Raw genomic sequence first — 13,939 nt, forward strand, 5'->3', positions numbered from 1 at the left:
TAAAACATTATCATTAATTGCTTTTATTAACAGGAAAAGCAGCTGGCATTGCTGATTTATGTATCACTCCTGAAGAGCTGCAGTATCGGCTGGGGGAGTTTGGACAGTACTGTCCCGTCAGCCTTGCAGAAAAGGGTGAACTGGTTGACTGCTCTGTAATGTCATCATTGCAGTTTGCTGCAGAATTCCGAGGACACTATTACAAAATGGCTTCACAGGAAGAACTGGACGTAAGTGTCAAAAAGCAGGTTGGGAGGCGATTACGGGAAGAGGGAACATTGTTGCTTAGATTCTTTGATTCCATACAGAAACAAGCAATATGTAATCTGAATTAGACTAGCGTTGTTAGTATTCAAGCTTTTGTTCTGTGTACTTCTGCTATCAAACATCTAGGCCGACAAAATGCAGCAGAGTCCATTCAAACCAAATCTCCTCTAACAAATTGTCATAGATAAAACATTCATTTTAAAACAACCATTTCCTCCTTTCTCCATCTGTTTTGGGGAGACTGGAGGTAGACAGTGGCTAATGATAGCAATGGATAGTGATGGACGGTGGGCGGACAGTGATGACTTCAACTGAGAGTGGGTTGGAAAAGAAATTACTTAGCCGAAAGCAGCAGCAGTGCCACCACACTAAGGTGTTGTAGAAGAAACAAGTATCTAAATTGTGTGAGCCAGTCCTCTGGAGTTTGACTAACAGTCTTACAGTGCTTCTTTCATTATAAAAACATCTAATTTATTTTTGTACAGAAATTCTTGAGCAGACCAGAGGTTTATGTGCCACCACTGGCACCTCACCCTCTCCCACCCCCAGATAAGCTACCAGAGAAACTGACGGCGGCAGAAGTGAAGGCCTTATTCCCTATAAGTGCTGAAATGCAGGGATATTGTCCAGTCACTTACCTAGATGGAAAACAGAGGTACATCACTGCAGTTTTCATAATCTGAATTACAGACTATGTGTCCTATATTAACATATTAATGAGGAAATACTTCCAAAGTACTTTTTAATAGTGTTCAGGACTTGGACAGGAAAAGCAATTACAAATCTCTATGTTGTGCCTGTGGCTTTGGAAATCAATGTAAAATCACCTTTTGAAACTCATATGGCTACAGGTTCCACAAGGATCTCTGCTGGTTTACTGTCTTTTATGATGAAGACTCCTCAGATATAGTTTGAGTTTTCTCTATCATAAGTCTTCAAAAGTTCAAACAAATCTCACAAAACCTTAGTAAATGCAAGACTAGCTACTATGATTTTTATAAGAGATCCATAAAGCTCTACCATAAAGTCCCACTGATTTCCTCAGTGTGCAGGAATTTCTCAGCAAGGTAGAACCATAATAGTCAATTCTATGCTGTCCCTTCTTAATCTGCTGAACAACTACGATTGGCATTTTAACTAGAGGAGCTCTAAAGAAGCACTATAAAAGCTGCTTACTAAGCAGATTTTGAGGCAGACTCTCTCAGATTTTGAGCCTTGTAACTGTCAGTCACATGGTAGAAAATTGGATGATCCAATTGCTACTTTTTTGTAGTTCCTGTACTTGCTAAAATACCAGAAGGCTCTCAGTAGCTCATGAATTTACACCGCCCAAATGTTTTACATTTCTTGTGAATCAGTAGTTGTTCTTGCCCCGTCTCTTCAGATATGAAGCTTTGGTGCCTGGCAACATCGAGTATGCAGCAAAATATCAAGATAAGGTATATATTTTTGAAAGTGAAGAAAAACTTCTGAAGTTTATGAGGTGAATATACTAACTGTATTTTAATCTTTAATCATGTCACAGTTTATACATCTGTCCTGGTTTCAGCTGGGATAGAGTTAAGTTTCTTTTTAGTAGCTGGTACAGTGTGTTTTAGATTTAGTGTGAAAATAATGTTGATAACACACTGATGTTTTAGTTGTTGCTAAATAATAGCACCTATCCTAAGTCAAGGATTTTTCAGTTTCCCATGCTCTGCCAGCGAGCAGGTGCACAAGAAGCTGGGAGGGAGCATGGCCAGGACCACTGACCTGAACTAGCCAAAGGGATATTCCATACCATAGAACGTCATGCTCCGTATATAAACTGGGGGGGGAGTTGGCCGGGAGGGGCGGATCACTGCTCAGGCATCGGTCAGTTGTTGGTGAGCTATTGCATTGTGCATCACTTGTCTTTTCTTGGGTTTTATTTTTCTTTTTTTTTTCTTAATATTCCTTTTTATTATTATTATTATATTTTATTTTACTTTAGTTATTAAACTGTTCTTATCTCAACCCCTGAGTTTTACTTCTTCAATTCTCCTCCCCATCCCACTGGGTGGGGGAGGAGTGAGCAAGCAGCTGCATGGTGCCTAGCTGCTGGCTGAGGTTAAACCACAACAACATCTTAAAAGTGCTTACTTTTTACCTGCTTAGGTTACCAGAGAAGTACTGGAATCTGAAGCTTCCACATAAACTCCCTCCAATAAAGGAGCCAATACCCCTCACTGCACTTCCTTTGGCTGGATACCTTGAACAGGCCAGTTTTTGCTTTTCTATTTTAAAACACGATTTTGCAATGTATAGTATATCCCACCCAGTTTATTTCATTTTTAATGCAATATGAATCTTTTGTTTATTAATGGGATTATATTAAATTGAAAACTGTGTACTTGCAATTGAGAGGAATTGTTTTAAAGCTTTAAAAGAACAGATATTTGTAGCTTTAATGGAAAAAATACAAGAAAGACCATCAGAGGAGAATAATAAACTGCAATATTATATGATGGATTTTCTGACTCTTTTGATTATCGTATCTTCCAAGATTACATTTTACTTTGATTTTTAACACCAGGACAGACACAAGCCTATCTGGAATCATTTAAGGATAGTTGGTTACATTTTGAGACATGAATATGAAATAAAAAATGATTCATGGTCACTTTCCTCCCTATTTTATATTATTTGTTATCTTCTACAATTCACCAACTTAGGTATCATCCTATATTGTTAGATTTGCATGACAACAGGATCAGGCTTTAAATATATCTTCGTTGAAGATTTCTGTAATGGTCTGTTAAAACTGTTTTCTTTCTTTAGGGAGTAGCAACTTCTCTAATAAAAGCTCTGAATGAAGTAGGCTGCTTAAAGCCGAAGTTTCCATTCCTAAGTGTAAAAAAAACCGCTCTGCTGTTTGTCGCCTGCCACTTAAAAGGTAGTGTATAAAATAATATGCTATAAAAATAACTAATTACATAAATGCAGTCGATCATCTGATATAACATTGACAAGCAATTTGTGTAGTTTTCTTAGGTCCACCTTGGAAAAATACTGTTATATACCAATTTAAGTACACACAGCCAAGTTTCTTGGCAGTGTGTAAGGACCAGGGAGGAAAATAAGGTTAATAGGATAGGTTGATAGGTAAGTGATCTCTCACAAGTCACGAGACTTTAATGACATTTTATCACCAACAACCTGAAGGCCTTGAAAAAATTTCTAACATGCTTTGTTGGAGTTTTTAAACAGAAAGTAAAATGTTATAATCTAGGTGGTACTACATTTTAAACTAGTCATAGACAACCTGAGTTGCCTTTAAAATTAACTAAAATTACTGTAATAAAAGGCTGCTGAAATACTATCTGAGGAATGGTTTAGGTGCCTGAATGCTTGCCTTTTTTCAACTGTATCAGGTGGTCAAGTAAAACTTGTTAACAAACCTTGCTTTGCAGATAACATGAAGACAAATTTCTGATCATACACATCTCCAACAACACATCAGCTACATAAGTAAATGAGAGGTCTGTTTGTATTTTTGTATTGAAAAACAGCTTAAGTGCACATAGAACACCTGTCATTTTCAAAAAAGCTCTTCTTTAGCATGGGCTCAGTACTGACACACTAAGTTACACAGTACGGAAGAAGAGATGTCCATGCAGATTTAATTAGATTTTTAAGGTTTTAGCACAGAGAAATGAAATGTTATTTATCAGCCTGCTTATTTGTGAAATTTTCTGGGAAGATCTGAATATTAATGTGGTTCAGAGTATCAGTATGTTGATTACATTTAACTTCTTTTTATTATTTAATCCACAGTCCAGTCGACCACCTTACTTTTCCGTAACAAAGATAAACAGTCCATAATTAAAATTAGGTGGTTTGTACTCAGCCCACAAAATAATGATAAAGTAAAACATCTCATGGAGCTACCAAAGATTAGGACTACTCCACTGAGGAAAGTTCCTCAAGCTTTGTCTTCTGTGTTCATATTTGCTATTTTTTAGAAATTTTGCTTGTTTGGTTTTTTTGGAGTCCAAGATAGCAGCTGCAGCCAATAATCTTTAATAGTTTGCAATCAGCCTAAATAGTGCCAGCTTTCAGGATTTCAACCTAGTTTGCAGCTCTGCTGCAGCTTTGGTCTGGTTTCCAGTACTGCTGGAGATTTCTGGAGCAAAACTGCCACTTCAGCCCACGAGTTTTGCCTTTTATAAGCCAATCTGTTCAGTGGCTGAACTTTACCTTGCCTTTTGTTATTTCAAATTTTTTACTTATTCTTCTAGATAATGGCAATCTTTATTATTTGTCTAAAGTTCTTCACATCCTGTGTTTCCTCATGCAGTTTCCAGAGCCCTCCAGCATTTTCTTGGACTATCGCAGATTTTTGCTAGCATAGCTTTGTTAAGGAAGACCACTGAACAGTGTCGGCACATGATAAGCCCCTGTATAAATGTACAGTTCTTAAGCCAGCAAAACTGCTTTTATACTGTAGTTTGTTTCACCCACAAAGGCTGTTTTCATTCTATTGTTAGCACAGCTTTGCTAACGTAATGATGTCCATGCTAGGGATGCTTTGCTCCTATATTGCATCATTAAATCATTATTAGCACCGGATGATGAACTGGAGAGGTTATGCAAGTGCACAAATCTCTTCTCCTCATGCAGTGACAAACAGTTTGACCACAGGAATCCTGGAAAACAAGTTATCTTTTTCTAACGCTGGGTAGAACTGCTTCCAACTTTAAGATACAGCATTCCAGTACACTGAAAAATCTCCCTTGGAAATACAGCATTATTTATTATTGTGTGTCTCTTCAGAGTAGTCATGCCATCCTTGATCAAAAACTTGATCCAAGTGCCTCACATTGTGGTCCCTTGGAAATTTTTTACATCCCGTTTCTATCTGAAGTAAGACTTTCTCATCTCCAACTTATGTTACCCTCTAATCTCACATTTAAATAGGGGACAAGAAACAGTGGCTTAGTTGCTCCTGCAGCTTTTCTAACAATACTGGATTGCTTTCAGTATCTGAGAAGAGAAGGTACAGGCGATCAATCATAAATGCAGGAGACTTAGTCCCGGAAAGAAAGAGAATATGAAACCATACATCACTAGAGTGATTTAGTGCCCTTCAAACTTGACTCCTGTAAGAGCTCTACATATAGCTATGCTTGAAAAATCACTCAGAAGCTGTTAAATGCAGTTGTCTATAATTTAAAGCTAGTGGGCTGAAGTGTCTGATAGCGTAGTTCTTCATGCTGTCCAGTTTTGTAATGAGATATGAAGGACCATCCACGGGAAAAAAAGTGTTGTGATTTGGGTGTCTTAAATCACTCCTTCTCCTTTGCCTCACTGTAACAATTAGAATTATAAAGAATGCTCTGAGGATTGGCACTCAATACTAACGTACGCCAAAACAGGGCTTCAAGCGAAGAAGTGAGAAAGAAAAGAAACAACGCCATCTTCCTTACAAAGTTCCTGGCCTCCACATTTCCTTCCTCCTCTGAACTATCGGTCAGCTCCCAATATTTTACGGGACAAAGCATTCAGGTCACAGAACACTCGTGCCAAGGACGCCACAGCCCCATCGCCAGCCATGCCGGGCCACTGGTGCGGGCTGTGCACCCCGTTACCCCCGTCTGTCGCTGCCCGTGGCACCACCGGCCCCTCACGGCCCCGGGGAGCGGGAAGCTGAGGCAGCCGAGCGTAGCTTTGTTGTTTCTTTGCTTACAAAAGCCTCCACCTTTCCGAGCACGGCTACCCTTGTGGCGTTAGGGACTTCTGAGTTACCAGGCTCCACTTGTTGCTTTGGCATCGACGGGCACGGCCCACGGCACCAAGGACGAAAACATGGGGTGTGGGCTTGACCCCTTTTTCGCTTTCTCTGACGTAATCCCCCCAAGATAAGAGGGGACACTAAACTACTCCTTCCCTTCTCGCAGCGCACAACCCCCGGAGCTCGCAGCCGGCGCGGCAGCGGTACCAGAGGAAGCTGGCGCGGTTCGTGGAGCACTGCCGCCTCCTCCCCTACCTGGGGGCGGCCATGGCGGGGCCCTACCGCCAGCCGCGGGCCAGGCCCCCGGGTTTTGACGGCAACCTGCAGGCTTTTCTCGCCCTGAAAGACGCCGGCCCCGGTTTCCCGTAGCGCGGGCTGCGTGCTTCGTCCTTCCCGCCCCACGGGTCTGCCTTCGGTTAACGCCGGCGGCCGGGGAACGGCACCACGCTTTCTCGGCCGGGTCGCTTAACCACGACATCTGAAAATTAAAACCTCTTGCCTGAAGTGGCGCCTTCGCTGCACGTTTGTTACGGCAACCCGCCGGCGCGCCCCCCGTGGGCGGGGCCCTACGTCAGGACGCTGAGGCGCGCCGCTGCCCGCTCGGGCCGGAAGTGCGGCGGCGGCGGGGGGGTTGGCGGCGGAGCGGTGAGTGCCGGGCGCCGCCGGGAGACGCGGGTGTCCCGTTCCCCCTCCCTCCCCGCCGGGCCCCCAACCGCCGGCGGGGGCCACGGGCCGGGCGGGCAGCGGGGCCGAGGGGCTCAGCGCCCCGCTCCTTCCCCCCGCACCGCCTCGCCCCGCTGAGGAGGCTGAGCGGCCTTCCGCGGGTGGGCGGCCGTGAACCTGCGGGAGGGAGTTACGGAGCTCGGGGCTGGCGGGGGGTTGCGGTGCCGCCGGTCTTCGCTCCCCGCCGCCGGTGGTGTTTTTTTTTCCCCAACCCGCCCCGCAGCGCGGCCTGCTCCGCGGGCCGCCTCCCGCCCGCAGGGAGCCAGCCGAGCGGGGCCTGCCCGCGCTGCCGCTGTGGAGGGGCAGGCCCGGCGGGGTCGGCACCCCCCCCAAAAAAACCAAACAAACCCAAAACCGGGCGCGTTGCCCGTGAGCCCTTCCACAGCCCGTCAGCAGATGGGCTGGAGCGAGTCCGAGCACGGTGCCGGCAGCGCGGGTGCCTTCCCCTTGTGTGCAGCCTTCCCCTAGAGTTATTAGGGGTTTTGGGTAAGCCTACTGGTTTGGATCTCACAAAGTACTCAGGTCACCTCGCGATCGGGTGCCAAAGTCCTTCGTGCCATCAAAACACCCGCTACCCGGTGGATCCGAGACACGTGTGGGTGTTGGGGAAAGCCTGCGGGCAGAGTTGGCAGCAGCTCTTCAGGAGGTCCTGGAAGGCAGAGTTGGGTCAGACCTGCAACCTCCAGAAATTAAAGCTCCCCGATAAAACGATCTGGCTCCAGCACAAACTGTTTGGTAGCTGAACGGGGCTCAAAAATCACCCGTTGGCCACCTCAGTACCATTTAGGTATCATCTGTATGGAGCGTATGTTGTTTCTTACAGCATTCGCTCAAGTGATTGGCACTGTTGCGCTCACTAAATACAAATACAAGCATGTACTTGTATGTAATGTGACAGTTCTGTAAGTTAGGATGACGGGTAGCTAATCTGTTTCACCTTTGGTCAGCTGATCCTCTTGAAGTGGACATTTTTGGCACATCTCTTCCATTGTAGTATTTGGTGGACTTTTCTAACATTGCTGGATTTTTTTTTTTTGCTTGTTTTCAATTTTTGCCTATTTACAATTGAAGAAGCTTAGCAAGCCAAATTGGTGGCTAATAGCATAGGCAATGCTATTTTAGATGGAGCTCTTTAAAAAGCTGCTGGTTTTCTGCTTTTATAGCCCACCTCCATAGGCTGAAGCTTAACAGCTTCTGAAAGAGAAATTTTCAGAAGTGGGTAAAAGAAGGCACAGAGTCCTGCCACACTGATGCCAGTGAAGTTTTGTCATTGACTACAGGGTTTCATAGCCTTGCCCCTGAATAATCTGAAATGTGGCATCTGCAGAGATGAAGCTGCAGTTGACCTCCCCCCCCCTCCCCCGCATTATTTTTTTCCACTTAGGAGCTGTGAACAAAGAGTTCTTTTTGTCTGATTGTTTTAGTTGTGCAAGGAGTTTTGAGAAAGGGTTGCCATTTTTTTAAGATGCTATACAGTTCACAGTACATCAGAGAGAAGTGAAATAATAGTAATTCTGATCTAAGCAGCAGCTATCTGTAGCCATTTCTTAGGATTTAGAAATGCTTTTGAAGAAAATCTGTGTCAGCATTAGTGTTGATTTTTTTAAAGAAAGTTCAGAGGCTTCAGGGTTGGTTCAGAAACCATTGAACTCTGTTGACTGGTAAAGCAAATGATACTTGGTGTCTTATAATGCAGACTTCTAAAATATTTCTTTATTAAAGCTATTCTGTTCTTGCAGGCATCTCCTTCCATATTCGCAATAAAAATGGCAGAAACGACTTCTGATGCTTCTGAGAAACTGGTCGTCATCCACTCCAAAGCTCACAAAGATACCATTCTAGCTAATTTTGAAGAACAAAGGAAAAAGGATTTTCTTTGTGACATTACACTAATAGTGGAGAATGTGCAATTCAGAGCCCATAAAGCTTTGCTTGCTGCCAGCAGTGAATACTTCTCAATGATGTTTGTAGATGAGGGCGAAATAGGGCAGTCAATTTACATGTTGGAGGGAATGGTTGCAGACACCTTTGGAGCACTGCTAGAATTTATCTACACTGGTTGCCTCCGTGCCAGCGAAAAAAGCACAGAACAAATTCTGGCTACTGCACAGCTGCTGAAAGTGACTGACTTGGTATGGGCCTGTACAGACTATCAGGCCAGCCGTAGCCCAAGTAACACGTTACCAGCTCCGGCTAACAGTGGAGCCTCTGTAGCCGTTACTGCAAGCGACAAGAAGAATGAAGATCCACCAAAGCGAAAACGAGGGCGACCGAGGAAAGTCAAGAATGTTCAAGAAGAAAAATTGGGAGCAAATTCTGTCGAAGATGTGCAGCTGAGAGAGAACAACTCCATGCAAAATAAGCAAAATTTTATTAAAAAAGACACTGCAGCAGAAGAAGAAACAGTTGCCAGTGAACACGCTCCAGTGAGGAAAGATGCAGAAGAAAATGAACCTGCTTGTGGCTCAGAAGCTGCTGTCGGTCTGTCAGCTGAGAAAGATGAGAATTATGATCCCAAATCTGAAGGAGTACAGAGCACTCAGAGCCGTTATAGCAAACGTAGAATAAGGAGATCAATCAAACTAAAAGATTATAAACTTCTCGGTGATGAGGATGAAAAAGGACTGGCAAAGAGAACTGATGGAAAAAGAAAACGTGCAGGTCCTGAAGCTCGCTGTAAAGACTGTGGCAAAGTATTTAAATATAATCACTTCTTAGCTATTCATCAGCGAAGCCATACAGGTAGGCATTAAGAGACTGCTGCTTCTAGGTTAGGGTTTAGCGACTTGTTGCTAAATGCGAGGTAGTTGAAACGTGGGCTGTTGTCTACAGCAAGAACTGTCCAGAATAGCACGCTGATCCAAATTACAGTGTGTCTTCTACATTTGCCGTTTTATTCTTGTCAGCAGATCTTGTTGCCTTTATGTCTTACCTTGATTGCAGTTTAGTTAATAATTTCTTTGTTTAAATGTTGAATTATATGGCAATACTTAAAGAATTATTTTATTGCTGTGTGAAGCTTGTCTCTTAATTCTCCTTATTGCTACTCAAAAGTCATTTTTTTAGTAGCTACTACATTGCAGTGCATCTCACTATCAGCTTAGAATATCTAGTGAGAAATAATGCATCTATACTTAAAAATGTCATCTTTTGCTTTTAGGGGAGCGCCCTTTTAAGTGTAGTGAGTGTGGCAAAGGCTTTTCCCAGAAGCATTCTCTTCAAGTCCATGAGCGGATGCACACTGGAGAACGGCCATACACTTGCACTGTCTGCAGTAAGGCTCTGACAACAAAACATTCTCTTCTGGAGCATATGAGCCTACATACAGGTAAATATTTCAAGGCAAACCTAACCTCTCTTCCCCCAGGAATTTGCCTTTCTGGAAAAAGGCTCTCTCTTGTGTGTGCTGGTTTTATTTATTTATTTCCTTACGCTTGCTTTGTATGTGGCTTACATTTTAATAAGTGATTTTCTTTACAGGGCAGAAGGCTTTTACATGCGACCAGTGTGGGAAATACTTCAGCCAAAAGAGACAGCTCAAGAGCCACTATCGAGTACACACAGGTATAGCAAGTTTGGGTTGAAGAGCTGGCTTACAGTCTGTGCTCATTTGTCCTCCTGAAGATTGGCTAAAGCCAAAAATTCTTCTTCAGTGATATTTAGTCTCTGCTACCCTGATGTGTGGTATCTTGATATAACAATGAATAGGGTGAAAAAGACAAAATGGTGTATAATAAATGGAATGTTTAGAAAAATAGTTAATCGAGAAGGACTCTTACAATGATTAAAAATTAGTTACGCCCAGAAGCTAGGAATTGTATAAACAACTGCGTCCGCTGCCTGTTGTGCAAATTGCCTTGTTTCCCACTACTTTGAACTAGTAATGGCAAACAAGCTTTAAGAAGTGTCCTCACTTCTGGAGCAGGATGGAGATTAAGCTACACACACAGGAAGTGGTAGCAAAAATCAGAAGTTACAAAGCTTCAGGAGAAGGCGTGTTTGGGGGGGAAGCAGGTGTCAGTCCCCTCTTTTGCCATGATAATATCAAATAGAGAAATAGGAGCATGACAGTTAAGATAGGGAGGAGGCAGTGAATCACGTTTTGTTTTACCTCTATATTATATCAAAGTGGTTATTTTACAGGAAAGTGCTTTAACAAAGATCACTGAAGAAATACAGGGGATCACTTATGCACTGACACTTTTTTTGTTATTGCGACAAGGCCATTCACTGCCGGAATGTAACCAGTGTCGTCGCAAATTCATGGATGCAGCTCAGTTAAAGAAACATCTAAGAACACATACAGGTAATATTGTCCATCATGTTTTGTTGGTTGTTTTCTTTTTTTCTTGAAGTAAGACAGACAAAATCATGTTAGGCAAATGACACTTGTCTCTATGGGATGAACTTCTGCTCTACTTGCACATAATGATGCCTGTATTGCTAATGAAGAGGTTTGACATGAAGAATGCAGGAGCACAAAAAAGCTTGTATTACAACAGCGCAGAAGCAGTGCCTGTTACAGGAAGGGGTTTTTTTTCCCATTCTTATAAAGCCTGCTGCAGAAAATGCCAGTTAGCTCTCCTGTGATAGAATGCTAGACTGGGAATTCAGTTTATCAGGCGAGCCGCATCCAGCGTGTGCGGGGCTTGAAGTGAGCTGACTAGTAACAGAAAGTGTATGTCCTAAATGAGTTGGGCACCCCTGTCTATGAGGGATGGGTGCTTATGAAAAATGCTGCTGACCAGAAAAATAATTATTTCCATTTACCTTTTTATTGCGCTGTAATAAAGCAGATGTTGGCAGGAGGTGGGCTGGGAGGTATGATTTAATGCAAGTGCATCAGAGGATGTCTTAAGAGATTCAGAGGGCAAGGTGATACTTGAATAGCTGAATAACAGAGATAAAAATGTTGCTCTACCCTCTCGTGGTAACAAAGCATAAGCTTCTTAAAATAGTTTCCTGTGAAGGATAAGTTCGTAAGATGATGTGTGAATATTTTTTTCTTTTAAAATAGCTATAAACTTTAGTGATTGTTTCTTCCCAAAATCAAATTATTCTTAAGCATGTTGCCTGCGATTGTAATAAAGTGTGCACAAGATTGAGTTATGTATCTCATTCATTTCCTTCTTTTTCTCAGTGAAAACAACACAGCTTTAAATTCCCGGGGGATATGATGAGGTCAGAATTCATGCTTTCGGGAGATTTTGGTGTATCCAGAGTAGTGTTAACTTGCTATACTTAAAAATGCTGCATTTTCTGTTGAGGAGAACATAGTATTTGTTGACACACACAACAGTTTTCTATCTGAAGCTGATACAGCTCTATAAATGTAGTGGGAAATGAGTTTGGTGGTGGGAAATGACAAGAGGAAGCATACTAGCAAGTTAAGTTGCAAAAATAGATGAACTAAGATGCGTTCTAGCAGAAACTAGCTTGCAATGTATTTTGCTTCCAGAAAAGACAGGCCAGATACCAATATTAACAATGCAGAAACAACAATCGATCTGTCCCATCTCAAAAGCAAGAATTAAAATTCTAAGGAGTCTGGGGGACAGGTGTTAACACTGATACAACTATTCTGCTTTGGCAGCAGTTTTGTAACACCATGTCATAAGAATACAGTCTGCTTAGGAGGTTACTCCTGTTTTCAGTAGGAGGCTGGGACTGGATGACTAGAGGTCCTTTCTGACAAATGTTTCTTGTTCTCTCATCCTTTACCCCTGCCCTCCAAAGCCATATGAAAGCTGATAAGCATTGCAGTTCTGTGCTAAATGTGAAGCTTCCTTGGAAACTGGCTCCTGCCCCATCCCTGGTTTTGGTGTGCTTTGATGGTGTGAATTACCACAGTGGTGATCTGGATTCTCATGTCTGGTGTCTTAAAGAAGCTCAATGCAACAATGTTATGCTGTGAATTAGGATTCGCTTTGATTGGGTAGTATCTGTTTCTTGTGAACCTTTTTGTTATTTAATTTGGCTCTTCTGCTTCTACTCAATGAGACACAAAAATTCCAAATGCAATTAAAAAAACCAGACAACCAAACCCACAATTTATTCAACCTACCATAATTTAATTTTTCCTCTGACTGGTGTTCCCAGGATATTGTAGGCCTAGGATGATGGATCCTTATAGGAAGCCAGCCAACTTGTTAGGATAATGGCTTCACTTTTCAGGTTTGGAAATACAGGCTTACTCATCTGCATGGTGCTGCACGTGAGCCTAGCATTAATGCTGACTAGTTCAGGGTCAGCCTTTTTCAAATTTGCCTGTGTTATGTGGAACACCTGCCTCTGTATCATAGGCACGTTTTTTGCTGCTCTGAGGGCTTGGATCACCTAATTCTTTATCTTCAAAGGGGAGAAACGTCAGGGATGTACATTTAAAATACTATACCCTCACTTAGCTAGAGAGTTCATTCAGTTTCATATATCTGTCCTGACCCATGGCAGAAGTGTGAGGATTTGACAGTATGCACTTGATACTGTGTATGGTAAAATATAAAATGTTTTTTAATGTATTGATGGGAAGTGCTATATAAAAAGTGATGTCAAATTTCTTTTTGATAGGTGAGAAGCCCTTCACTTGTGAAATTTGTGGCAAATCATTTACAGCTAAAAGTTCTCTTCAGACTCACATTAGAATTCACAGGTACAGCACGTCTAATTTTCATTACATTGTTTAAAAATGTAACTTCTAGTCTGATAACTGTATGTAGTGCTTGTTCAGTTATAAAATGGTCAGGGCTTGTTTGCATTTTGGATGGATGGTTAAAGACGTAACATTTTTGCTTTAATCTGTTTAAAGAAATAATTGGTAGTGATAAGTACTGCACTGTTAAATACTAGTGTGCCAAGACATTGTAAGATTCTTCTTTGGTGAATTTTTTTCTGTGTAATGACAATGTACTTCCTGCTATATTATTTATGTGAAAATTTTACTGTCAATTTTTGTTTGACAGCAGAACAGTAGCCACGGTGTAACAAGGTTATTGGAGCGTTGTCCTGTTTCCCTGTAGTCTCTCGTGTCTCTTTAGCAGCGTTAGTTATCTTTTACCCGTGTCAGTGTGATGTATTGCATAAAGGCATGTCAGATTTTTAAATCATTGGAGAACTGTTGTGGGCCTTATGTAGAAGAAAACCTTTCCAATAAAATTTCTCATCCCTTTGAGTTGGGCAGCAAGTTAGGATTTGGACTCT

The 13,939-nt window shown here is 42.3% G+C and overlaps 1 protein-coding gene across 11 annotated transcripts in view; it reads left to right on the forward strand.

The window, feature by feature from the left end:
- Positions 1-13,939, forward strand: part of LOC104316230 (zinc finger and BTB domain-containing protein 24) — an 82,249-nt gene that overhangs the window by 65,931 nt on the left and 2,379 nt on the right. For 3 of the 11 annotated variants that reach the window (XM_069805098.1, XM_069805101.1, XM_069805099.1), the window contains 6 exons: positions 34-230; positions 753-922; positions 1,652-1,750; positions 2,404-2,510; positions 3,071-3,181; positions 6,186-6,523. In XM_069805098.1, coding sequence (XP_069661199.1) covers positions 34-230; positions 753-922; positions 1,652-1,750; positions 2,404-2,510; positions 3,071-3,181; positions 6,186-6,388 — 887 coding nt within the window. In that variant the 3' untranslated portion in view covers positions 6,389-6,523. Of the gene's footprint in view, positions 1-33; positions 231-752; positions 923-1,651; positions 1,751-2,403; positions 2,542-3,070; positions 3,182-6,185; positions 6,524-6,604; positions 6,665-6,820; positions 6,844-7,337; positions 7,478-8,481; positions 9,485-9,902; positions 10,071-10,222; positions 10,307-10,885; positions 11,049-13,309; positions 13,392-13,939 lie in introns of those variants that run through there. The other 8 variants (XM_069805100.1, XM_069805107.1, XR_011328487.1 and 5 more) reach the window with 8 other exon arrangements.

Source organism: Haliaeetus albicilla, chromosome 17 (genome assembly GCF_947461875.1).
Source record: "Haliaeetus albicilla chromosome 17, bHalAlb1.1, whole genome shotgun sequence".
Classification (NCBI taxonomy): Eukaryota; Metazoa; Chordata; class Aves; order Accipitriformes; family Accipitridae; genus Haliaeetus; species Haliaeetus albicilla.